Here is a 27,476-nt window from a genome sequence, read left to right as displayed (position 1 = left end):
ACTCATGGCATCTTTGTAGTGCCAGTGTCCTTTACAAAGAATGCCAGGGTCTGTTTTGGTCTGTGTTTTTTCCTAGCAGTGAGAGCAGAAACTGGTAGGCAAAAACCCCTGTTTTGTGCTCTGCCACAGACTGGTAAGGGTGGTTCACAGATTGGTAGGGGTGAAAACCAATTTCATGTTTGGTTTTTTAGGAGCTTCATCTTCAGTGCTGAGCTAACAATACTTGCTGCTGTAAAACTAAGGAATTCTGTAAATGCAAACTCTTATTTAGTTTTCTTAGGGCAGAAGAAATGCAATCTGTTATAAAACGAACTTGGTTAATCCAGATGTAGAAGGTTATTTATTGCTTCTAAAGTTCTGATGATTTTTAAAATCTGCTTTGAACTTGAGAGGCCTTTTTAACACATTTACATAAAATGAGGGGGTTTTGTATCTCACATTTCAGTGTTTCTTACTAAGTTAAAAGTGTTTGATTAAATAAATAAACTTGTTTTCCTTTACAAGCTGTTTGTTATGATTTAAAGAATCATCGCCACCTGTATTGGATGGAACCATCAGTTTGTGAGCAGTAACACCAACCCAGTTGGCACAAATTGTTGTATTCTGTGGTAAAGCAGGTGGGCCTTTCCCACAAGGCTGGATGCAGTGCTGCACTGTGCAACACTTGAGTGCAAGTGCAGCATATTGTGGAAAGATCACAGGGATGTGCCAGCAAAGAGCTGTAGGTGGGGACTGCAGGAGCTGAGCAGATGCTTTGCCCACTTTTTGTGGGAGGCTGTGCCAAGTCCTGTAGCTGCCGGGGTGAGAGTGGGATGTTGGAAACCTGGGGAAAGCACTGAGTCATCCAGAACTTTTGTGGTGGAAATAGCTGTCTTGGGCATGAGGTAATCTGTCTGGAGAATTTAATTTCCAATGCAAGGGCACGTAAGATCCTAGTTTGAAGCCCAGCTCACAAGCTTTGTACTCAGTAGAATGGAGATTGCATCTTAATTTTTATGTCAAGGCCAGCAGAAACAGCTGCAGCTTGTGAGCTTTCACTCAAAGTTTAATCTGTTGTACAGATTTTATTGTTAACTTTGATTTTAAGCAATAGTGTTCAAGTAATTATGAAAATTTCCAGAAAGAGCTTGAAACTGATTTTAAATCATAGCTGTTAAAAGTACGTGTGGTTTTTTTAAAACAAGAGGTTGCCAAAAGATCCTTCTTTTCATCTTATTTTCTTCCAGTGTGTTTTCCAGCAGCTAGTGGCAAGAAAGGGAAATATTATTTTTTTCATAAATCTTTGGTGTTGACTGTTGACCTGTTTCTGCTTTCATGTAGTCCACCTGTGAAACTTCCAGTAGTTTCTTGTTCAGCAAGGTTAGGCCGATGCTACCATCTTAATAAATGTTGTCCTAAGTTTACATAAGGCCTATCCAGTGATTAGGAATCTAATACTGCATTGTGGCTCTGTCTTTCAATGCCATTTTCTCCACAAACTGGGGAGATCAACATTTACATTGAAATGCTGTTACGAGGCAGATTGAAGACATTTATTTTACAGGGTATTCGAAATCTAAATTTTCTAATTTGTTCACTTTTCTATCTTGCATCTTCATTTATTTTACTCACTTTTTTCATATTTGAAGGAGAAACTCGTTTTATAATCTTTGGTTTTCCATGTAGTTGATCTCCAGATAATTTCTTTCTCTTTGAAATACTAATAAAAATTTGGAGTGTAAAAAGTCTTCAATAACATTTAATGAATAAATTTCTTGCCAATGAGGTTCTGAGATTTCTTCTGCCAGTTATCTACAAGAGAAGTTTGCTGGTTGCCATATTAAAAATGACAAGCAACTGTAAGTAATCAGAAACACTAAATTTGTTATGTCAGGAATGTTTTTGGCTTTTCTGTAATAAATACAGGACAGCAGAAGGACTCAAATTTTTAAGGATATCTGAGGCTGGTTTGCAAAAGAGTTCCTTAAGCACTTAAACTTCCTGGGACTTAATTGTTTTTCTCCCATATGGCTTGCAGTTCCACAAGTGAAATACTGTACATTTTCAGGCTAACTGCTTGACATTAGACTATGGCTGGTATCATGACGTTGCCTTGACTCGTAGGGTATATAATTAGGAGGTGGCAAACTTTTTGTCCCTCTGTTTTAGAAAATTACTGTCTTAATTGTACAAATACAGCCTGACCTGAAAATGGCAGTGGTTAGTCACTGTTAATTGGATGACCTGTCTGGCATTAACGATGTACAAGCTGTTCCTAGGAAACTGTGGAAGACCTTTGCTGACAGTCACTGCAGAGGGGAATGGTGACATTCCCAATGTTTGCCAGGCACCAGAAAAGCATGACATTTTAAAATACTTTTTTCCTCAATTGTTCATGGGTTGCAATGAGTATACCACGTATAGTCTAAGAAGGATGTAAAAGCCTTCTAAGAGCCATAATGGTGTGATGCCTTAGGTTTCACCAGAATGACTAAGATATTTACAAACCTGATTGCTGCATTTCATTTCTTATGTTAGAATTCAGTCATTGTCACAAATTTCTGTATCTGAAATTGGCTCTGAGCTGAAATGAGGTGTAAGCATTTATAAATGCCATACATTGTTTGCAAGACATACTTTTTCTGCTGGGAATGACAGACTATCATTTGTCAAGATATATCGTCAGAAAATTAATAAAATTCATTAAAGAAGAATTTTAAATATTCGGACAATGTAAATGTTCCTTTGTGTTTATTTTATCTTAGACCCTGGGAATCCATTAAAACAATCTCTTTTCTGTGGGGGTCAAAGAAATGAGAAAAGGCAGCTATTATTTCTTCAAGCTTATTCTTTAAAGCCACTTCCTGTTCTGCAGTGGCAGAGAAGTTTTTCTACTGGTTGAAGACACCATTTAAAAGTTCTTTGTCAAATTGACACTTACAGAATCTTTTAATTAAAAAAAAAAATCTTTGAGGCAATTGCAGTTATGGAACCTTACAAAGGGTGATTAAGGTCTGCATTAAATGGCTCATGAAGGATTAATGGCAAGAGCAGCTCTTCCTCTGGCTAAGCAGCGTGCTGGCAACAGGTGACCCAGAGGCTGTTTTCCAGAGAAGGCTGAACCTTGTGGAAGTGGTGTGGCAGGACATATTCTATGACTGGACCAGGGAAACCATGAAGTGCTAAGGTTCAATGAGCTGACTGCTGGCACCCTTGGCTTTTGAGGTGTCTGTAAGCACATGCAGTGGAGGAGCAGCAGCAGCAGGTGGTTCTTTCTGGTGCAGTAGTGGGTGTGGGATGCTGGCTGCATTGCACTGATCAAATGAATGAGTTTTCCTAAGATTTTTGGATACAGTATGACATTCAGTACTTACATTGAGAAGAAACACAGTGTTTATTTGCTTGCTGTGCCTAGAATTAAGAAAGTGTTTGGGCTGGGGGCTAACCAAGGTGTGGACTGGTAGGGACCAGGCATCCTTGTCTTCTGCAGCCAGAGGATGGATGGGAGATGGGTTTCTTGGCTTCAAAGACCAAGATAAGAAAATGCCCAAGGGAGATAAAATATAAATACAGAATTTACATTTTGAAGCAGGGCTTCAAATGTTATTCAGTTTTCTGTTATCTTTTCCTTTTCATTCTTTTTACATTTGCTTTTCAATACTTTAATCTTTAACTCTTGATTTGCCAGCAAAACTTATGAGTTGTGCTGACACCTCATTGCTAAGAGGATTCTTTGAATACTGGTTTCACATTTTGTGTTCTGAGTTGTGTAATTTTTCTTTATCACCCCAGAAGCTGTCATTGCTTCCTTTCACTGAAAATCAGTCCCCTGTTTGTGGTGTTGGGAAGTACTGTTCTCCTGACCAAGCCCTCTCTGACATGATGATTGGTATGTTTGACCTAAGGAAAATGGGGCTGATCTCTTCAATCACTTTTCATAGGAAACACTTTCTATATTTCCAGTGACTCAGTACATCTTCCTGGCTTATTTGGGATGGGTCATTACTACTGAAGATCCAAAGCTGTACTCTTGGCTCACTGTGGACCCCGTGTGACTGTTTCCATGAGCCCTTACAAACACTGTTAATGATTGCTTTGGGGGAAGGCCCAGTAATACCCTATGGGAAACATATGTTTCTCTACTCATTTGAACCAGGCCTGTAAAATTCAAGTGGGTGAGAAAAGTGGGAGATTAATGCACAGGTCGTGGAATCAGAAGAAAAAGTTTCTCCTTCAGGCTTGCTTAGGTATGTCCTAGGGAAAAGCACAGGTGCAAAATGCAGCTGTGGTGGTATTTAGGGGAGTAACAATTTTGCCTGTTAACTTGTGAAGCATTTTCCCCATAAGTAACATGCCAGTGTACATGTGTGTGAGTATTCTGAGTTCATGTGATGTGCAGTGTTGCATATTTCATTATACAGATCCATCTGTTTTATGGGATCAGGTTGATTGCATGGTCTGATTACTCTTGTTGATTAAAGCTCTTGCATTCCCTGGTATTAGCAGATAGAAAGAAACAGTAAATAGGATCTTAATGCCAAAAGAGGAAATGGAGGGGTTTAGTCACAGTAATGGCGTTCTGTCTGTCAGATAAAGTGAAACTGTTTCACACAAATTAGGAAACTTTTTAACCTGTCTAGCAAAACATTTCAGAGATGAATCCATGGCTATAAAACCAATTTAACCGGAAGGAAAGCTGTGGTATTAATAGCACTGTATGTGCTAGCATCTTATCACTGGATTAAGGTTAATGAACACAGACTGAAGGGTTGTAAGTAGATATGGCTGCATGCTTGATTAGCAATTACTTAGGTGTTGTTTGTGTAACATTTTTCCTGCCTTGAATTTACCCCTTTAATAGTGCTAAAGGCTATCACAAAGTGTGGTTGAAGACTTTCCGGAGTCTACAGTTAACTGAATGTTTGATTAAAGCAGTTACAACAGAACTACATTTCCAAATGAAAAGTATAAGGGAAAAGGAGCTTTGGCCTGGAAAACAGCATATTCCTCATTTTAGTTCCTCTTGATCTTGTTTAGTTATTTATATGTACACTAAAACCTCTCTGGAATGAGAGCCCAAAATGTAGTCTTTTAATAGGCAAGTTCTTCACTGCTCCAAAAGACGTATGTTGTGTGGTTTTCATGTCCATGGTCATAAGAATGATAATATTTAGCAACTGGGAATACTGGATTTTTTTTTTTATCCAGAGAATATCTATTTGTTACACATTCTATATGTTCTACAACATATATATATATATATATTACACATTTAATATGTGTATTGCATGGTTATGTAATATGTACAAAATTTACATTAAATATACACATAAGCATTAAATATATGTTATTTGTATGGAATATTTAAGCATGGTATTTAATTCTGTTTATTAGAATGTTGAATGGAAATTGTTGATTTTATGAGTTAGGTTTTGCACTTGGCCCGTGAAGTCTGAGTGAATATTTAAAACACCTGCTGAGTAACATTTTTCAATCACTGTGATTAACAGCTGGTTGTGGCCTTGCTGTCATGAAAGAATTGCAGTTTAATGCATGTGTAGTAGAATAAGCTTTACCTAATCTTGGAGGGAACAGTTAAGGTAAGGAGCCCTGCTAGTGCCAGTTTATATATTTTAAAACTAAGTAATCAAGACACGCTTTTGTAGTATTGATGCGTCAACTGCATTAGATCTCCACAGTAGCAGTGTTAATGTTGGTGCTTAGCATTTATTTTGGCACACTGTGTTGTCCTCTGTTGCTCTCACTCTGCCTTTGGCAAACAGCTGAATATTAATTAGCATTTGTTAAGCCATGGTTTAGAAGGAGTTTTGAAGCTTCCTGGGGATGCCATGCCCAGCTGTAGTAATAGTCATACCCATATCTCAGGGGCGCTGCGTGATCCGGCCCATGGGTGATTTTTATATGTTGTTCTAAGACATGTTCTTCTTTTTCTTGCAGGAGAGCCAGAATTTAAATATGTTGGGAATATGCATGGGAATGAAGCTGTTGGAAGGGAGTTGCTCATCTTCTTGGCACAGTACCTGTGTAATGAATACCAGAAAGGAAACGATACTATTATCAACTTGATCCATAGCACACGTATCCATATCATGCCATCTTTGAACCCAGATGGCTTTGAGAAGGCAGCATCCCAGGTTTGTAAGGCTCAGTGTGTAAGAATACCTATTAGTGTCTGCCAGCTTTATCATAATGGCTCTTGGACTAACAGTTTTACAGATACATGGACTCCTGGTGGCAATTGTTGGATGGAACAACAAAACCAAAGTATTTCCGAATAGTACTGTAGGCTTGTTATGTTTAACAAGGAGGATTTATGCTTGACTTTTCAACAAGTAGTCTTCTCTCCTGTGATTTAAAAATATAATTATGCTTATGTTTCATGCCTAATCTGTCACTAAGTTCACTGATTGAACTACTTCTTAAAGACTTAACTTCCTGAATAATAAATAAATGATTCCTAGTAATAAATGATGTTTCAAAAGTTCTAGAAAAGTGCAAGTTTGTTTTCTTTTAGGAAACTCCCATGCAAATGCACCTAAAAAAATTATTCACGTTCACCAGAGCTTAGTCCCCAAACAACAAGCATTATGAGCCATCTTATTAACATTAATTACTTTTGATTCTTAATTTCATGCATGAAATACTTTAATTAAGGTATTAGTCAAGAAAATTTAGTATGCATTTTGGGGCGATGACTCAGTCAAGAAACATATAATGTATTAATGCATAATTAGCAAATGAAAGTCAAATACTAACCCTGTTATACAGATTCTGGTCAAAATACGGATTCTGTATTTTGTTATAAACAAAAATAAGAATTTCCTTGCTTACAAGGTATATTTATTTTTAAAATTAATATTGAAATGTTGAAAGTTCTCAAGTTCTCTGTTTATGATTAAATAAGTCAAACCTTATTAAGATCTTTGTTAGACTGATTCTCATGAAGTCTTTAAAAATATGCACAGACTCTTTATATTCGGTCATACATCTCCCTCTCGTGGCAGTGAAGCAGAAGCTGTCTTCAGATTGATGTGGCATTTTACTACTTTGAAATCTCTCTCTCTCTAGAGGTTCATAATATTTTTTGAAACTTTTTCTCCTTAGCCAAAGTACACCTGCTTTTATATGGTTGCCTTAAAATTTAAACGATTAAAATTTAAATATTATAAGACTCTATTTAGTACTGCTGTTCTAATTTAGAATATCTTGATCCTGTACACAGAGTATGACAGTATATTCAGTATACCCCAAATTAAAATCAGTAACCAAACTTAACCTACATTAAAGAGTACTGACAGCTTACAGAGAGAAGCTAGGAAAAACTATGCATTCTGAAGGCATTTCCTTAATGAAATCCAAAACTTGTTTTAGAGAATCAGGTTAAAGAAATAATTTTGCAAAAATTCTAATGGCTACCATTTCAGTGAACCAGGCTGCCAGACACAATAAAAGATTCAAGTAAAGCTTAAGGTCCTTCTTTACCCTGGAAGTTATTTAGAGGAGCTTGAAACAAATGCAAACGTTCCTTTGGCTTCCAGATAAGCCTACAGGTGTTGTGACTCTCGCTACAATGAGATCTGTAATTCACAGTCAGGGCATGAGGCAATGGGGAAAAGCCAAATCTTGTGGGGAGACACCCCTGGCACTGAAAAATCTGATACTGCTGGTAATTTTACTCATCCTTAGTCCAAGTGTGCCATTCTCCTGAATCTACTCATCTCCCTTCTCTTTGTGTTGCCTTTCCTCATTTAGCCTGGTGAGCTGAAAGACTGGTTTGTTGGTCGAAGCAACGCCCAGGGGATAGATCTGAACCGAAATTTCCCCGATCTTGATAGAATAGTTTACATTAATGAGAAAGAAGGTGGCCCTAACAACCATCTTCTGAAGAACATGAAAAAAGCTGTGGACCAGAATCCCAAGGTAAGTAGGGGCTGAATGTTGGGTCACTGACATGCCCATCTCTTCCTTTTATGTAAGCAAACAGTAGTGACCCCTAAGAGCTCTTTATTGTTCATGTTGTTCTGAATGTTTTTTTCATTTTGTTAAATTTATCCATCTGATGCTTCTTGATTTGTTTCCTCAAAATGGATTGCTGTAGTATACTCTTTTGATCCATCTTAATCCTTAGACAATTCCTCAGTCAAAAGGTATCTTTTAATTTTTTTTGTATCGCCTTCTCTCTTGATTTTAAGCTGATTTTCCAAATATTCTGCATTTTTACTATTGCTAGAAATTCACTTGTGTATTGTGCTTAATTATATTGCTAGCCAGATAGCTATTCCCACATATAACACATGCATTTTTGTTAAGTTTAGGCCTTGAATATGCAGCTGTATATCTGGAGGGATTTTTATCTTCTTGTGTTTACCCCCAGAGGAAGTTCTAGAAAACTGACTGTTGTGACTGCAGTCCCATAGGACTGTGGCCTTAATAGCTGTGTTCTGGCTTCAAATTCAAAATATTAATAAAGTAATTTTACCTTCCGTGCAGAGAAAAAACTGCACCAACATTTAAAAAAAATATTTTATATTCCTTTGTTTAAAATTGAGTAGGCTTTTTTATCCATAATAGGAAGAAGTAAAAGATTGAGATTGCTTTTTTTGTAGTCTCATTCTGAGATAGCTGACACCAGTTTTGGACTTATATTAATCCAATTAATATAATTATAAATCTAATGTAAGGACTGACTTATTTTTCTCTGGAGCCAGAATAAAATTGCTGTTCACTTAACTGTCTTGCAGAGTTTATGTGGTAATAATTAAGCCCACTGTATTTAATTGAATGTTTCTACATTGGATTATTGATTTGTAACTGCTGGTAATGCTATTCTGTTGTAGCTTGCTCCTGAAACAAAGGGTGTCATTCACTGGATTATGGATATTCCCTTTGTGCTCTCTGCCAATCTTCATGGAGGAGACCTTGTTGCAAACTATCCTTATGACGAGACTCGGAGTGGTATGTAAATAGAAGTTAACAGGAAATAGTAGGAGATAGAAACTTCATTCTGTACTTATTTCACTGGTAGCTAAGATCCACTTTATAAACCGTGCAAGCGAAACCATAAAACACTGCAAAACCATATAAAAATTGAAAAAAAAAAAGTTATTTGTAGTCATTGCATTATGATGACTTATTTTATCATGCTAATCACGTGATTAAAGCTAGTCACTGTATGACCATATTTTCTAGTTTTGAAGATGATAGTTTGTTTCAGTACAAAAGTGATGTAACGCCTGAGGGAATAATAGTCCCTCAGATATACTAATCAAGGCAGCTTAGCTCTTAAATTAGCTGGGGTTGTTTGTACCCTGTTTAAATGAAGTGAGAAAGATGTATCTAGGTTAAGGTTTCTTGCACCTGTGAAAAATGAATTTCTGAAAGCAGTAGTGTGCTGACAGAAACAGCTATCACTGTTTTCAGTATTGGTCCCTTATAAAAAGGATCACTTTGTGGCATAGATGTAATCATAAAGTATACAGCAATATTAGTTTGGTTTTTTATGCTACTATGGGATGAACACATGACCAAAGTTTCATGAAATTATATTGTGTGTGATTCTCTTCTTTCAGTTGACTTTATTGCGTTTTAATTGCAAATTCTTCTAATATCCAACTATAAAACTCTTTAGGGAGAAATCTGTTTTTGAACTATGTGTTCTTCTAAAAATATCTAAAGCCTAGAATAGCTTAGGTTTTGCAGTGCACTTTTAAAGTAGTATTTTCATAAATATTGAGACTCTTGTGATGAGCCACTTTAACAATAGGGCAATAATTGCTGAAGTAATGAGGGAATGTTAACATTAAAAAGATAATGCCATGTTATCTTGTGATGCTGTAGGACATTTCCCTGTGTACACAGTATTTTCAGGCACAATTCTGCTGTGCAGTGCTGATGATCTAAATTGTGAGCCTAGTCACTATGACTGCCCTTTTAATAATTCTTGTTCCTGGGAATTTTCTCCTCCCTAGGCAGTGCTCATGAGTACAGCTCCTGCCCTGATGATGCTATTTTTCAAAGCCTGGCTCGCAGTTATTCTTCCTTTAACCCTGCCATGTCTGACCCGAACCGACCACCGTGCCGTAAAAATGATGATGACAGCAGCTTTGTGGATGGGACAACTAATGGTGGTGCATGGTACAGCGTCCCAGGAGGTGAGCCCACCTACAGCAGTCTGTGTCACTGCTTATTCTGGCCTTGAGTTATGTTATCCACAACGTTTGGTCTGGTTGAGGCTAAATCAAAGGCTGATCACTCACCGCATCTATAAAGTCTGATAAAGCTCACAGTGATAACTATTAAAATAGTCCTTTTTATGGCTTTTTCTACAGCGTTTCTTCAGGCTCCAGGTCATTGCAAATTTAATAGTTCCACAGTGGGCAAGTGATAGCTCTGCTATCATGAAATATTAGGAGAGGTTTTTTTTGGCGGGGAGGGGTTAAGAAGAAAAGAGTGAAAAGTGCCCTGACAAATCCTCAATAGAGCAGGCTATTGGCTCATTTGAACCTCAATAATGAAGGCATCCAAGCTGAAGGAAGCAGGGGAGCCTGGTTGCCTGATTTTGGAATGTCATAGGAAATGGGAGTTTGGCCGTGGATTTTAATGGCAACAAAACCAGCCATGAAGATGCTTGCATTTGCATCTCCATGCTTTGTGGGTTGGTTAGTGTCTGATTCCTGCCCAGGTGCTGTTTTCCAAGGCTTTGGTAGAGCCTTCTGTGCTCAGAGGAGCAGCAGGGCTACTGCAGGCATGTCCAGACTAATTTTCCAGAAGTCCAGAAGAGTAGCATGAAATGAGACATTTAATTCAAATTAAACATTTTATTCCTTTCTATTAAGAATTTTGATATCTTTGTAAACTGAGCCAAATAAGTCTTGGGATATCTAAATCTTGGAGTGTTCTTCCTCTGCTCAACTTGGAATGAAAACTGAGCTGAAGATTTCTGAGCCAGCTTGTGTTGGAGTGATTTGCCTGTTATTTGGCTTCGTTGATTTATGCTGGATAACCTTGAACACACATAACTGTTTAATTCTTTGCTTTTCTCTTGATATTCAATTACAGTCTCTGAATGAATTTTAAATTTTTACCTGAAGTGAATAGGAATCTCTCAAAGCATTAGACAGCCTAAGTGGTAGCCTAACTCTGCTTCTCTTACAGTAAGGTGGTACTAAAAGGAAGAAAATATTTAAGCTCCTGTGAAGAAATTAGAAACAGAACAACTGCTAGTGCTCACACAGCCAGTGATCACCAGGGGCTGAGTATGAAGTAAAATATTGACATTTCTGAATGCAACTAAAACCTCAAAATATCTCTTTGTGTGAGGCTTTTCAGACTTTGACTTGGAACCATTAAAATTCTTGAAAAAGTTCTTGGAACCATTAAAACTTGAAAACCGAAGTTTGCAAAAGCTGAAAAATATTAATATGAACAGTTAAAATATAAAATATAAAAATAGTTAAAATTTGTTTAAATCAGTTTAAATTTAGCTTAATGAAATATTAAATATTATATATATAAATGTAGATATATTTAACTTCAGTTATTTTTCCTTAAGAAAATGCTATGAAAAGCAGTTTTTCCATTGTTTTGATGAAATACTTTGATTCTGATTAAACGGCATATGGCAAAGACACATTTTTCCATTAGAGAAAGTATTTGGAAATTTCATTTCCTCTTTTTGGAACTTATTTTAAGCTAGATTGCTAATTTCCCAAGTGAGGCCTTTCTTTTTCTCATATTTGTTAATAGGCAGGAATGCTAGTGATAAGCAGGATCTCTCATCCTAATATGATGCAACTAATAAAAAATAGAGAGACAACAATATACTTTGGACCATACAGATTGAATCTTTTATTGGTTTGAGGTTTTTTTTTCAAGTGCAGAAATCAGCTGGCAAGCTGCGACTTTTGAACAAAACCTCTGTGGTGGTGTTTTCTGACTTAAAAAAACAAATATAATTCAGTGAGAACAGTTCTGCTCTTTCTATGTCTAGTGCTAAGGAAAATGACTAAACACTGCTCAGTTCAAGTGAAAATTTTCTGGGAAGTTTTAATACTAAAAGTTCCATCTGAAACCGAAAATGTGGCAATTCAGTTATTGATGGTATCTGTGATCTTTTGCTGTCCATATGGCAATGAACTCCAAGTTGGCAGCAGCATAAACTGTTGAAAAGCCATTTATGTTGCTTTAGGCAAAGTATTCCACTGCACATCCTTACCAGAGTTAGGAATATATCAAAAGAAACTGTGAAGGCCTTGTCTCCATTGCATCTGCTCCTGTTGGAGCTAAGCTGGTACTTCTCTACCTTTGCACCCTTGGGCTCCTTTGGGCTTTTGTACCCCACTTTCCCCTTTTCCCTTCCTTTCTCACTCTTCTACTGAAGATTCCTTTCTGCACCAAACACAGCTCCAGTATCCACTCCTGCCCGTTTTCTGACCCATCCCTGGCCATCTCCTAGGTTCTGCCTTTGACAGTAGGAAAGGATGATTTTGCATTTGAATTAATTACTATAGATGCTGTTGCCCTACAGAGCTCATTATGATGCCCCAGTTGTGCAACATCACTTCTTTGCCATATAATTGACCCTCAGGGCCTTGTACCTTTTATAAAAGACAGGTGGGCCAGCAGCCATCTCCACTGGCTCTTCAGTCTGCAGGGGTGGTGTGTGGATGGCTCTCATGTGACTGTGGCTTGCTTTTCATGGCTTTCTGAATACCTGGATTCTTTCAGTAGGAAGGCTGAACATCTGTGGCAGAGACATCTGATGATAGTCCTTTGCTCTAACTGGAAGTAAGGAGGAGCCCTCCATTGCATTCATGCTCTGCCCTTCCCTTTTGTCTGACCTCAGGATTTCCTCACCAACCTCATGCAAGGTGGCAATTCCCCTTTCTGGCTTTTTGGGTGTGGAGAGGGTGGATGACGTAGGGGAATATTTGACTTTTTCTTCTCTCTCTTAATTACACTTTTTGTTAGGTTTTTCTCAACATTACTGTTTGGCAGTTACTTCCGTCTGCAGAGCAGGGGTACAGAGAAAATTTTCCCCCAAGAGCACCTTTGTGCCAGGGCTGAGGCCATGATGCTGTTACACTTGTAGTAGTTGTTATCTGTAATCAGCTGATCCCTGTAGATTTTTCAGAGAGAGCCAGCCAAGGCAAAGAGGTCATTCTTCTGTGCTCAGGAATGGCTCTTTTAGCCATCCGACTCCGGGGAGAAAGAAGTTTGTACACAAAAACCACTATGTTTTTAATGGAGGCCTTCTCTGTATCAGCATGTAATTAATGATTTCACTCATGTGCAGGAAAGCCAAACTAAATTTGCAGAAACAGCTTTAATTTTTGGCATTTCCTTAGCTGCTGACTGTATAACTTTTCAACATCCTTAATGACTTTTTAACATATCCTTTGTGTATCCTTTAACGTATCCTTTAGACTACCTATCTGGAAGCAAAAATGAGAAGAACAAATAGTAATCAATTACTACCTAGCCACATGCCTGCTCTGCTTTTTCTGTCATTACAGAGTCACCTGAGTCTAATCAGATTCATGTCATTGCAAAAATAACTTTTCAAAGCAGCTTACTTTGCTGTACCATTAGGCTATTGTTTTAGTGTCTTTTTTAAATTTTCAGGTACTCTCAAATCACCCTTGGCACTCAACTAATTCCTAACTTGGATTACCAGTTTTGCCAGCAGTGTTAGGGATTTTTAGGATTTTGCTAAACACTAATGTAGGAAGCATTCGTGTTCTCCCCACTCAAGTACATCCTGTCCTGCTAAAGGTCTTTTCTATGTGAAGAAGCTGATCTAACTTATTGCTGTAGCTTGCAGCTCAAAGCCTTAAGTAATTTTGATGCCTGGATACCAGGGGCACACCCTGCATTCCACTTCATTTATGAAGCTTGGTGTTCCTTTATTAAAACCTGAAGAAATTAGGTTTTTTCCCGTATTCTAAGCTTACTTTTGTAAGCAGTAACATAAAGACACTATAGTCTCTCAGCCACTGGAGCAGTGCAACAGAGAACTTTTTGTGTTCTCAGTTTCAAAGTCCTACTCATGGTCAGCAATAAAGGGCATTCATTGTTGAATCTCAGTTATATCTGATGTATCTAAGCCTCTCTGATCTTCAGAGGGCAGTTCCTGTTAAAGTGTGAGAAAGTCAGTGCTACACTTGGTCACAGTGGGAGGCTTTGGGAGCGTGATGATGTACATGCATGTGATACATGCCATGGATAGGGCACTTCAGGGACTTGACCAGGGGCAGTGAAGTTGCTGCAATATTCGATAAATCTTTAGAAATGTTTTGGTTTCTTGTGTATTGCACCTAATCACCATTGTGAATAGGGAGGTAAAGAGTGCACAGCCCAATGCACTCCAGATTGCACATGTGATAGGCTGTAGTTGGGATCTTGGCCAGCTTCATCCCATTCATCCCATTGTCCCAGAGATACAAAAGATGAATTTTTTCAGGAGCCGCACATAAACCTTGGGCAAGGCCAGGCCCTGGAAAATAAACTATAGGATATGGACATTGTGCGCAAAACTGAAAAATATATTGCTTCTTTTTTCTGTTCTTGAGAAACTAGGGCATCCCTGAGTAATACTTTGGGAGGAAGGAGAAATTTTCTGAGAATTGGAACAATAATGGTCCAGAATTACTGTCACTACGGTAAAATTACATTGTGCCCTTTGGCTCCCTGTTCTCTTCATGCATTCTTTCTGTCTTTTAGAAGAAGTACAAAAATCAGCAAAAGCAGCATTATCTAGTGTCCAGAACAGATATATGATAGTCAGCCCTGCTGTCAGGATTTTACTCGTGACTCCACTGCTCTCTTGTTGTGTATTGCTGAATGGAGCATCTAAGAGTTCTGCCTGCTGGAACATCAGAGCCATCCCTCCATTCCCTCCCAGGAGCCTTTGCCTTCAGTATCCTCATCCTTCTAAAAAAAAATTCTTTTAGCAGTCAGAAAAATCCCTATGCCTGTCAGTAGTTGGGAGTCTTGTTGCCTGGTTGGCAGAAAAGAGTCTCTTCACCTTAGTGTGCTGGCTAAATCCCGCCTGACTCAGTGTGTTTGCCATCCTTGGGGTTCTCTTTGGGATGTGACACCAGCTCTCTGGGCACTTGTGGACCCATGAGCAGCTCTGGTGCTCAGTAAAGTGCCTCAGGTCTCTTATGCAGCTTGCCTGGGGGAACACAGAGCTGCATGAACAAGCTGTGCTAGGAACACTCCTGAATCCCTCAGTGACCTCCATGGGGCTGCTCAAAAAGCTTGGTGGCTGCTTTCTTTTCAGGCCTCCATTTGAGAATCCACTGACGCTGCTAGCTAGACAGACTGGGGAGGAGAGGGATGGTCCTTCATCAGCTTCTGCAAAACATATTTATCACCCTCCTGGGGATGGCCACTGTCCCTCTCCAGTCGGTTGATCCAGCTACAAAAACCTGGAAACCTCCTTCTATTTTGGTTGACCAATTTAAGCAAAACTATTATTTAAAACTACTTATGTTTTAAAATTTCAATTATTAAAGTTGCATTTATAGTGATGCTTCTCCTCTCTTTCAAAAGCTAGCTAATATTGATTTTGCAGAGGCATTGAGTTGGAGAAACCCTATCCATAGAAAAATTTTAGTATAAATACATTTTATAGGAAGTTTTATTTTGTATTTTTTTGGTGGAGAATATTTGAAATCTATGCAGATGATTGAATGTATGCAGCAAATCTTGACAAGGAAATGTTTTCCATGTAAAATGTTATAATTTCAGAAAAAACTGAACACATTTTTGACCCATCTTTATAAATCTTTTTTTCAATGTCACTTTATTATGTTTAGTTTTCTTTATAATTAATTGTCATTCTTCTTGGCTTACAAGGTGAGCATCTTTTTTGGTTGTTTTTTTAATATGGAAATATTTTAGCCATAGTCTAAAATAATTTTCTTTCCCAAAGAGAAGAAATGTAATTTATATGTCAGCTATCCAAAAATGTGTGAGTTAAAAGTATACTGGTCACGTGCAGCATCAAGTAGAAGTATACAGCCTATTTATCAAGGCCTTTTAAAACTTTCCCTGGCAAGAAAATGTATTCTGGAATTATTTGTCCTATTGGTTTCTCTGATTTAAAGCTTCTGAATTCAAAATTAAACAGATGGATTGGAGCTGCATCAATTGTATTAATAACTGTTCTTTTCTTAGTAGTCCCAGCATTTCATGTGTCCCCCCTTACTTACTTCAGAGTAACAAAAAATGCATCACTGCCTCTCTTTTCTGGCATTGCAGGAATGCAGGATTTCAATTACCTCAGCAGCAACTGCTTTGAAATCACAGTGGAGCTGAGCTGTGAAAAATTCCCACCTGAAGAAACTCTGAAGGGCTACTGGGAGGACAACAAGAACTCTCTTATAAATTACATTGAGCAGGTAACAGAGAAGAGGATGGCAAAACCAGCTATTGTGCATAAAGCTTCTAAACTTTGTGGTTTGTGAACATCTAATTCAAAATACCATATTAATCCAGATGTTGCTTTAATTCTTATTTGTCTCTGTGGTAATAAATCCTGTGTGATATTTCTATATAAGTGGAAGAAGAGTGGAAAAGATAGATGCATTTACAGTATGGAATCCTTCTCACCCTACTTAAACTGTTGCAGACATTTGACTTAAATTATTTGTGTTGGGTTCCTCAATGCAAAAAAAATACAAATCTCCATCTTCTATGACTGACTGCCCCAGTGCTGGTGTGTGTGCTCAGAGAGATGGATTGCCCTCTGCAGATATTCCAGTGTGTTTGCTGATGTGGGAAGGATCATTCTGTGCATGTACAGGAACCTGGGCAGCTGGATTAGACCATAGAGAATTTCTGAAATCTGAATATTGTAGTTAAAAATTACAAATAAATCTGATATCATTAGTGGTTGCACACCTGAGATTGTGAAATGAGGAACACAATTTATTAGCACAGCCCATCAATTAATACATTAATTTCTTTAAGGATTTAATTATGCAGAAATGCTTCAGTTAGCCAGAAACCTGAAATATTTGAATATTTGAAGTGTTATACTGTTCTGTTAAAACATCTGTAGGCTAAGGGAAAAGCTGTACTTGTCCTGCAGGATTTTACCCATTCTTTATGGAATCCATCTAAAATTGTTCAGCTCCCCTGCCTAGGGGTTAATTTTCTCTGACTCATGGAAAGCTGTGTTGTCACAGCATTTTCAAAATTGCTCATGTATAAGATACTATTTTGCAAACTTCCTTTGCTCCTGCAGAGCTACCAGCTTTATCCTTGAAGTTCAGATGGTCTCTTTGGCATTGGTTTTTATCTTCTTGCAGGATAAGGTGACCAGGCCTATGCTCCAGCTCCCCTGGGAGTGCTGGGGACAGTGCAAATATGTAATTTCTGCTTTTCTGAGGCTTCTCCCAGAGTGTGTTACAGGAATCTGAACTGAATCTGTCAGCTGAATTATGGTGCAGCTGAATGCACCATATAGGTTCATAAAGGGGAACATCAGTATCTCAAAATAAAACTTGGGATCCACAAGCCTTTTCAAAGGACATGGAATCAGAGAGAAGCCTGAACTTCACAGCACTTTGCTGCTTCGTTTCCAGGCTCACAGTGAGGCGCATCTCCACAGAGGTTCCCAACATCCCCTCATCCCCAGCACTGAGTTCCCTGTTTCTGGAGAAGAAAAGGCAGTTGATCCTCAGTCTCTTGCTTCTGAGGAGTTTGCTTTCAGGCTGTGCTTAAGATGCACTGGTCCCTCTGCACACTGAGGTCATATTTTAATTTCATATATAGTGGGAGCAGACGGATTAGCTGCTGCTGGGGCTGTTACCTGGAGCACGAAGGAGAAGGACATGACCCACCAGTGCCCTTCTCCCACAGCCCAGGAGGGAATGTTTGACTCTCTGTGGTCCCAGCTCACAGAGCTGCATGTTTGGGGTGTGCAATAGAAAGCTCAAGCACCTCACAGAGGGATTGCCCACTGAAGTGCAAGTGACTTCAAAGTGCATTCACTTTGCTAATGCATCACCTTTAAGAAATAATGTCATTAGCTCTGCATTCTTACAGTTGATGAAACTTTAAAAAAAATGTTTCTGTAGGCTGCTCTTTCAAAGCTTTTCTGTGCATTCATTAATTCCCAATATGACAAAGATTTGCAAGTCAATGTTTACATGTATTATTACTTGCTGTGTATTTCTGAGAATTACTTGCATTGAATAGATATATTATTATAACTACTTGCTGAATTATTTTCCTCTTCATTCCCTTTTCCATTATGATATTTAGTATTTATCATTGATAGTGGTCAGCCTGTAGATTGTGGGATTCATACCATGCTTTGTTAGATATATCAATAGATATAATCCATTGCCAGAAAACACCATCTTTTCTTAAGAATTTTTTATTTACCATTTGTTGGTGACCTTATTTATTTTAGATTCATCGAGGAGTGAAGGGGTTTGTTAAAGATCTTCAGGGCAATCCAATTGCAAATGCTACAATTTCTGTGGAGGGGATAAGCCATGATGTTACATCAGGTGAGTGTGGTACCTCAGCAGTGCTTCTCTTTGGCTTAGCAACCTGGAGCCATTTCACATCTTTTTAACTGCAGCTTTAAGGGAGCAAAAGTTTGAAACCAGGACGGTACGTTGCACCTCAAGAAGTTTGTTGCCCAGAAGATTTTATGAATTTTTCACTTGTATTTTGCTCTCAGAGTAGCTGAGACTGGTTTTTTTTTTTTTTTACTTCATGGGTCTCTAGTGTAAATTGGTTTGGGTGGCTCTTGGTTATTAATGCTCTAATCTGTCTTCTAATTTGTGAAGCAAATAGTGTTTCACAGCTCTGATGGGATTTAAAGCTCTGTCAACAGTGCTGCCTTCAGTTTGAAGGCTAAATTTAAGTCCAAAAGTGTTATATTTTTCACAATGCAGTCATACCTTTTGGTATGTAAATTCTTGACAGATTTCCAATTTACATAACCTCCTTCAGCAAAGATAAATTCTCTCTGCTGTTTACAATTACGTGATGTTTTTTCAGAAGGGTGATTCTAAAAGATGAAAGCATTGTGTTGGTTGGTGTTGACAGAAAATGATGTGTCACCTCTTCAGTGATGATGTGCTTTGTTCTAGGAGTGAGTTCAGAAATAGCTTCTCAGTGTGCCAACTTTCAGCCTTCCCTTTACACCTGTGCTCTCCTATCCTGAGATTTGCAAAAGATACCAATTAGAGAAACAATAAGTAAATGTCACTGCTTTATGCATGAGCTTATTTTATGTTCATTTTCTCAATGATATGTCTCACTATACTGTCACAGAAATGCAGAATATTATGGAACAGGTTTAGTAGGATATTTAGTCACCTCTGATTTGTGTTGGTACATCACCTGCAAAGAGACCAGCAGCTCCTCTGCCCAGCAGGAGAACAGTCTGTGAAAACATGAGTTATCTTCTGTCACTGCAAACAAGGAGGCAAAATGTATAGAGACTGGAAATAAATTGTCAGGCATAATAAAAAGGGGATAAACTGTGCAAAGAGGTATTTGAGAGAGAGGAGCTCATGCTTCTATGACACAAAAATTGCATCTAATTATAAATCTTTTCACATCATTGTGTGTGTATAAGACCTAAAGTCATGTATTGTCAAAACAGGGATGAAAACAAGTACTTGAGTATTAGCACAGTCGAAATGAGGGAGAAATATTCTTTGGCTTTTCTCCTGCTCTTTATTCATGAGTTGAAATTCTGCTTTGTTGCAGTGACAGAAATTATAATAGATCATTGCTGTAGTTCTACAGCAATTTTTTTTCCATTCTGTTTTATGAAGAGAAAAATCTGGGAACAACTGGACTGCCTACTGACATTTTTTTTGACCATGCAAATAGCAGATATTTAAGTAATTTTTCCCTTTGTACACTGTGTAGCTGCAGATGTGGTGAAAAAGCATTTAAGGGACTAGTACAAAGAGCCAAATCTTCTAAATGGCACTGCTCTAAAGCTGAACTTTAGAATAGCTCTGCAATCTTTTCTGGAGGTCAAGAAATTCAAATTATTAGTCTGTGACAAGTTAGATAATTGCCTACTGCTGGTGCAGGGAAGATCTGAGTCTTTGTGAAAATGCAATAGGGTCATTTCTAGAGAAGATGATGATGAGTTTTGATTCTGTGACTGGAAAACATAAACTGTAGTAACAGTGTGGGAGGAGCCTTTCTTTGACCTGAGTGGATCAAGCTTCCATTTCTTTGTTTCTCTGAACCAAAGAAAAAACCCTTGACAATGCCTGGAAGCATGTAGATAGTGATGCTTCAAGGGTGATACACATGCAATATTCTAGGAAATTATGATTTGTAGCTTTTTCTGAAAGATGAGAAAGGTAGTCCCACTTATTTAAATTTGACGGGAATGAAATTTATTTACGCTTGGATTATCAGAATACCGAGGAACATTAAAAATCCCTATCACATGGCAAACAGAATCTCAGACATTTAGCAGGGACTTTACATTGGCTGAGCAGTGCTTCTGAAGTGGAGTAATGTCCCATAATGTCCTTTTCTTCAGTGTGATGGAGAGCCTTCAGCCTCAGCGGGCATAATATTTCATGGGGTCTCCAGCACAACTTCAAAATTAAAATGTTTTTGATTACCTGAAAGGAAGCAAATATGATACATATACACACACACACACACACACATATATATATATATATATATATGTACAGCCTTTCAGGCAGTCAAAAAGAAAGCACTGACAGGAATATAAAAGATTGACATATGAGCCTTGCTTCTTAGCTGTGTAATTAGTCTTATACATATTTATTTGGGTTCTTTTCTTCTTCTTTACAGCCAAGGATGGTGATTACTGGAGATTGCTTGTGCCTGGAAATTACAAAGTTACAGCCTCAGCACCAGGCTATCTAGCAATAACTAAAAAAGTGGCTGTGCCCTTCAGCCCTGCTGTTGTGGTAAGTGTTCACATGTGTTCATTTATCCTCTATTATACATTTAAAAGGTCCCTTTTTCCTTCGTGGTATGCATCTAAGGAGGAGGTGATTTTTCAGAATATTCTAGAACATGTGAATTTAGAAAGTCTGGAAATTACTCTTCTAGCACTTGATGCACCAGCCACTGAGAGCAATCTCACTGTAAACTCATTTAATATCTTGGCGTTATTTATAACAAAAAGACACAGAGAAGGAAGATATGGATATTAGAAGGAAGATATGGAAGATATTCCATAATATTCTATTCAAACATGTTATTGGTACATGTTTGAATAGAATATTATGGAATATCTTTTAATAGCACAACATAAAAAGTAAGAGATGTTGCGGTTTTGATGTAGACATTTTTTAAATTTAATTTGTCGAATGAGTACCTGCTTAGGTTCAAACCAGTGGCCAGCTCTGTGCAGAAAGGTAGCAATGAGCTACTGCTTTCCATGGATATCCAGTGTGTGAGGTTGATAAGATCTAGACTCCATCTAAGGTTTCAGAAGCATTTTAAATTCACTGTCTGAACAGATGTGGAGGTATTTAAAGTGCTATTTCAATAGTGTGAATCACATATTAAGATATACTAAAGGAAGAAGTTTTTTATGGAAAGGATGACAAAGTTCGGGAATGGGCTGCACCATGGTTTAGTTGAGGTGTTAGGGCTGGGTTGGATTTGATGATCTTTAAGGTCTCTTCCAACCTAGCCATTCTGTGAATTCTGTGAAACTAGCACATGGTATCTACATTAATGAGCCATGTGTTAGGAAAAGCTCCCTGGATTTTTTTGATGGCATAAAATTGAATACATGTTTTGAAATGCTGGGGGTCTGCAGTGCTCAGCTGGTGTTAGCTGAGATTAGCTCAGCTGGTTAGACAGTGGAGCTCATAAGAGTTGGACTTGATGATCCTTGTGGGTCCCTTCCAACTCACAATATTCTGTGATCGGTGTTGGCAATATGCTGATGATACCTTTTATAATACGCCACATGATTTATGTGGCTGGCTGTTATTCGGTTTTAATTTCATTGGCCCATACTTTCTGAAATTTTTAGTCAAGTCAAATACAAGTGGACAGATGTCTGGTTCTTTAGGAAATTTTGCTCACCTGTGTGTATTTTTGGATAAGTTACTGTACTGATATACTAGTATTGCATGTATTTTAATCAGCTTTGAGACACTTTGGAATAAACCCAGCCTGAACCAGAAGGTACCTCTCTAAGCCCTATGTTTGTGTTAAGCACCTTCTTTCAATAAATGACTCTTAAAAGCCTAACTATTCCCTATCTGTAAGTCTTACTGATGTTTCTGATTGTTTCTCTTAATCAGGTTGATTTTGAGCTGGAGTCATTGTCTGAAAGAAAAGAAGAGGAAAAAGAAGAGTTGATGGAGTGGTGGAAGATGATGTCAGAAACACTAAATTTTTAAATGATGATTTTGGCTTTACAGCTTTTAATCTATTATATGTTGACTTAGTATCATGTACTGTGGAAAATCCCTATATTCTAGATTTTGTGCACTTCACAATAATTAACTTTGAATTTTTCAGTCATCTTTTGATTAATATGATTACAAATAACTACTAGCCTCCTAGATAGATAAATAAGTTATTAATTTTCTTTCATATTGTTATAGAAAATTTACTCTTCTATAAAAATCAGAAAAAATGAATGAATATGCAGCCTATATGACAGTAAAATCTGTTGTGTATTATTTGCAAGTTCAGAATATGTAGGTTAACACTTGATTTTAAAAAATAAATATGCTGTAGTTGATTACCGATACTGCCAGAAATATTTGACAGTGCATAGTAGTAGACAGTGCTCTTTACTGAGTTCTATAATGGATGCTATTGAAAAGATTTATAATAACAGTGTGTGGTGAAATAATGTTTTGCAAGGATTAAAATTCAGTATAACACTTTGTATGTCTCTGGTGTTGGAGCTATTTAAACATGTAAGAAACACAAGCTGACTTCATTTTAGTAAGAAGAAAGAATGTGTGTAAACTCTTTAATAAAAGATGGCATGGAATGAATTCAGGAAAAAGCAGAGCTTTATTCCTTAAACAGTTGATAATATTTGGAGATCAGGTTTTAAGTACTTCTCATTAGTTGTTAAACAAATTAGAAATTCTGAGTGGAAGAAGAAGATCTAGTGCATCTCATTTATAGGCTGCTTGTGTTTGTTCAACGGCAAGAAAAAATAATTTCAGTTGTAGTCTGTTTTAATTAAATAATTACCTTTTCAACAATCTTTACTTGTATCCGTGATGTCTAGATAATCAGTTAAGAGTTCATCTTTTCAGTCAAGGCTATCAAAATATTACAGTTTAGACAATTAGCTGGAAATCTACTGAGATTGTAATTTTAGTGTTGCAAGTCAATAATGAATTTGTTTCAAGCTCTGTTTCTTCTGCTGGCTAGTCTTACCTAAAACTAGAAACAAGACAGATAAGTGAAATTTTTTTCAGTGTGGTGAAATTTTCAGAAAAATGTTGAAGTTGATACAAAAGCAACTTTGATTTAAAACCATTCTTTTTGGTCCCTTTTTGATTTTTTTAAAACTTTAATTAACATGCTATAGTGTTTTGGCCAAGATGAGTGAAATTTGCAGAGCCAGAGAATACACATGGACCACAGCAGGTGCAAGTTTGGTGTAATTCTTCGGAAGTGACTCCTGGTATGCTACTTGAGATAAGCTAAGCGTCTTGTCTGTTTGAAAGCTTACATATATTGCTAGTCTATTTTAATTCAAGATCAGATATTTGATCGAGATTTCCTTCCTCTGTTTCTTTAATACCATTCTCTGTGTTTTGATTAGCATATTATTTTAGCTGGTGCTCATTTGGAACCAATCAAGAGTGGACTATCACACTCCTGCTGTAAGTGAAAAATCACATATTCAGGTGCAGGATCCAAATTTACCTCCTTTGGGTATTAAAAAATTTACTGCAAGTACTGTTTTCTGAGAATTTTAAATTCTTTAATAAAAGTAGCACTTGATCCTTTTAAGGAACAGGCTTAAGGTTTGACACGCAATGGTAATCTGAACAGCAATAAAAAAGCATAAACTTTCTCTCTCTGATGAAGAGTTTGTGATGCAACCTGCAGCTCATTGGAGTTTTAGATGTTTAACTCCAAATTTCAGAGGAAATTTACTTACTCTAAGTCATTATATAGTGATGAGCTTTGGTTCTCCATTGCAATGAAAAACCCCAGTGGCAAATAAAGAGTCTTATCTGAATGTGTCTTAATAACACCTTGTAGCTAGCTGTGCACAAGAGCATGCATAAAGGATGCCTGGTTACACCAACCTGGATGTCTATGATAATTTGAAAGGCCAAGATTTGGCACAGAACACATTCTATGTCTGTAAGTAATGACCTTGTTTTTAATCGAACCAGGTAAAATTGAAGCAAATGTTATAAAAATGAATTATAACAAGATGTTGCTGTCACATGGGCAAATGGCTACAGGAGTGTAAACTAATGTAATAAGGCAAGTGTATATTTGTACAGAACACCCTGGTCTGCCTCTTCCAAACCTAAGAATTTCAATCCAAATGACACTTCATGGTACGATGCCTGTCATGCATCCAGTCTTCCTGTGGCATAGTTAGTGCAGACATTGCATCAAAGTGATCTCGTAACAGGTTTCTAATCCACACCTGTGTGATGTGTGTGAGATCCCCTGGTCTACTGTTTCATACATTTGCAATTAAATGTGCTGTCCCTTAAGTGATCTGTTTGTTGTGCTCTAGGTGACTGCTTGCTATTACTGTGTTGAGAAAAGGTAAAAGTGATTAAATGTTTCAGCACCAGAACCACTGCCACTGTTCTTGCTCTAGGTAAACATCCTTAAGAACAGCGTAGCCAGGACTCTCAATAAATTAATTCATTTTGTAGCTTGCTGAGCTGAGCTGTGTTGTAGGACTGTGTATGTTTAATGGAAGATTAAAGTGTTATGTGATGCTAAGCTTTTGGTTAAAAAGGCACATGCTGTACTATTGTACAATAAATCTACAGTTTTATTTAAAATGTAAAATGTGTGAGTAATTTGCAGGTTCAAAATGTGACCTCTTTGGCCGTGCATGTCTGCAGAGTATGCCATAAACATCCTCAGTGTGTGCCAGTTAATTTGCTGCTTGAACAGAGAAAGGAGACCAGGATTTGTGCTGATATCTCTCTGAGAGCCATCCACAGCCCCTTAACTTTGTGCCAGAACATCCTCCTTTTGGAGTACGTGTCTTTCTGAGCACTTCTCCCATGGAGGCTTTCAAGTCAAGTAAGGGAGATGAATGAGATGCTCTGCCTCCATGCAGGCTTGGTGGGGACAGGGCATGCACTTGTGTGTGTCTGCCTTACAGTGTTTCCATATTGATCCTTAGGATTAGAAAGCACATTGTGCAGTGTGTTTGCAAATCTGTGCTGCTACACATTCCTTATAACTGCAGGGGTCAGGATTACAGAAAAACAGAAGTCAGTCAAATTAAATCACTGCATCTGAATTGTGTTTGCCGGTTAGGTTGTGGTGTTCACATCCATATACGTGAATTCACATACAGCCTTGGCTAGTCCTGAGCTGCTAATGACATAATTAAAGTGTAAACTAAAACTGAGATGGTAGATTAGAAAGAATTGCTGCCAGATTTTTCTGAGTTTCTTTTTTCTAACAGCTATAACAGGTGTCTGAGGAACACTTAATAACTAGGCCATGAAACTAAGAGCTTTCAGAGAAGATAGGTTTAGAAGAGGTGGAATTTAAAATTAAAAGATGCTGTTCCAATGAGCTGATTTTCTCCCGTGTGTTTAGTTTGACTCATGTTTGTGGAGGCTGTAGAATAGCAGCAGTTTAATGATGGCCTCTCTGAGTTAGAGCAGCTCTCTAGAGCTGCTTCCCAGTAAACCTGCTCCACTGGAGGAGTGCCTTGTTTCCTGCTTGTGGTTTGCTCTGGAAACGCAGGACTGAGAAATGCTATTGCAGTGCTTACTTTCTACCTTCCTGAATCTTGCAAAATACTTGTTCTGATCATCTCCTTGCAAGTATTTTATTCCCTGTGTATGTTTCTGTTTGTGTAGAGCTATGTCTGTTATGAATAATTTACTGCTTGTTAAGCTAGATCATAGGTTTGGCCATTGACACAGCCTCTCTTCCATTATTTCTGACTTAGATAATTAAACCCAGAAAACAAAAACACTCAGGAGATTTTCTGAAGTCCGTGGCATTAAAAACCCCAAAACAGTGGGTTAGTTTGCCTCTTAGCTTTGAGGGTTCCAAGTGAATTTGCTTCAAGTTTTTGTTCCTAAAGCCTGCTTTAGAGAGAGAAGTGGATGACAACAGAGAAGTTGATGTAATCCTACATATCCAGAGACCAAGGCTTTCAGCAGTATAGCAAGTACTGGAATCAGCAGCAGAAAAATGAGATATTTAGAAACAACTGCTGTTTTCTTTTATTAACTGTGATAATGGGAGTATAGTAATTGAGTTAAATGGCCTCACAATGCTGATCTTTCTTCATCCCTCCTTATTTTACCTCTCTGCTGCAGGCACTCTGTTTCAGCAATGACTTAAACACATCCATGGTTAGGCATCATTTATCACACTGCTACATTTTCCCTGAATTAATGGTTCATAATCCAAGTTATTTCATCCTGGTTCTCCTTTCATATACAGTTAGGCCACTACACATTTTTGTAATCACACATCCCTGTTCACAGTGGAAATTGTCAAAGAGAGAAGCTGAAGAATTTGGCTCCTGCATTGGGAACGTAGAGGGAGTTCGACATCTGGAAATGCATTGGAAGCAGTCCGGTGTTGAGAAGTGAGTGGATTTTACTGACCTTTTTTCTAATTATTCTTTAGTAAAGGCTGGATAGGGTTATGTGACTGTGGGATTCTAGGAGTGCAGTATGTCCATGCCTTCAGTGTTAAGATAAAGCTACTCTGGAAAGGTTCCTGTTATTACAAGACCTTTAAGCCTGGAATCTAAGTAGTCAGACTATCTGCTGTCACGGCTGCTCATTCTGCATGAGCAACATCTTTTCTGGGAGAAAGCTGCAAAATAATTAACAAGAAATGAAATCTACTTTCACAATGTGCAGAATTGGTTATGGACCTTAAGTTCCATTGCAAGACACAAAGTAGAAATCATGGAGGTGAGCTGGAGCAGTTGCAACCCACAGCTCACATAAGCCTTTGAACTGCTGCTCAGTGAAAGGTAAGGTAAATCTGGGTGCCATTTTTGTTACATTCACCCAATGAGAATGTGATCAGGGCCATAATTTAGAGACAAAATACAGAGCTAGATGAACATCTCACCTGCCAGTAGCATGGCAGCAAAAGAGGGGTGCACAGTGTTGCAGGACCGTGCTGCAATGGGAGATTGCAGTTCATGAGCTTAGCAGAGCACCAGCTCTGCACTGTGCTGTGGTGCACGTGCTGGTGTCCAAGGGTGTAGAAACAACATCCTTCCCCCGTACTGCAGCACCCCTTGCACAAAAGGT

General features: G+C 38.0%; 1 protein-coding gene across 1 annotated transcript in view; it reads left to right on the top strand.

Annotated features, from left to right (window-relative positions):
- CPE (carboxypeptidase E) overlaps positions 1–23,009 on the top strand; it is a 55,331-nt gene extending 32,322 nt beyond the window's left edge. Inside the window, exons 2-9 of the mRNA XM_058024066.1 lie at positions 5,938–6,134; positions 7,753–7,920; positions 8,838–8,955; positions 9,969–10,151; positions 16,267–16,406; positions 18,428–18,527; positions 20,827–20,945; positions 22,302–23,009. Coding sequence (XP_057880049.1) covers positions 5,938–6,134; positions 7,753–7,920; positions 8,838–8,955; positions 9,969–10,151; positions 16,267–16,406; positions 18,428–18,527; positions 20,827–20,945; positions 22,302–22,400 — 1,124 coding nt within the window. The 3' untranslated portion in view covers positions 22,401–23,009. The remainder of the gene's footprint in view (positions 1–5,937; positions 6,135–7,752; positions 7,921–8,837; positions 8,956–9,968; positions 10,152–16,266; positions 16,407–18,427; positions 18,528–20,826; positions 20,946–22,301) is intronic.
- The last annotated feature ends 4,467 nt before the right edge of the window (positions 23,010–27,476 follow it).

This window comes from Melospiza georgiana, chromosome 5, assembly GCF_028018845.1.
Source record: "Melospiza georgiana isolate bMelGeo1 chromosome 5, bMelGeo1.pri, whole genome shotgun sequence".
In the NCBI taxonomy this organism is placed as follows: Eukaryota; Metazoa; Chordata; class Aves; order Passeriformes; family Passerellidae; genus Melospiza; species Melospiza georgiana.
This window is presented reverse-complemented; position numbering and strand designations above follow the sequence as displayed.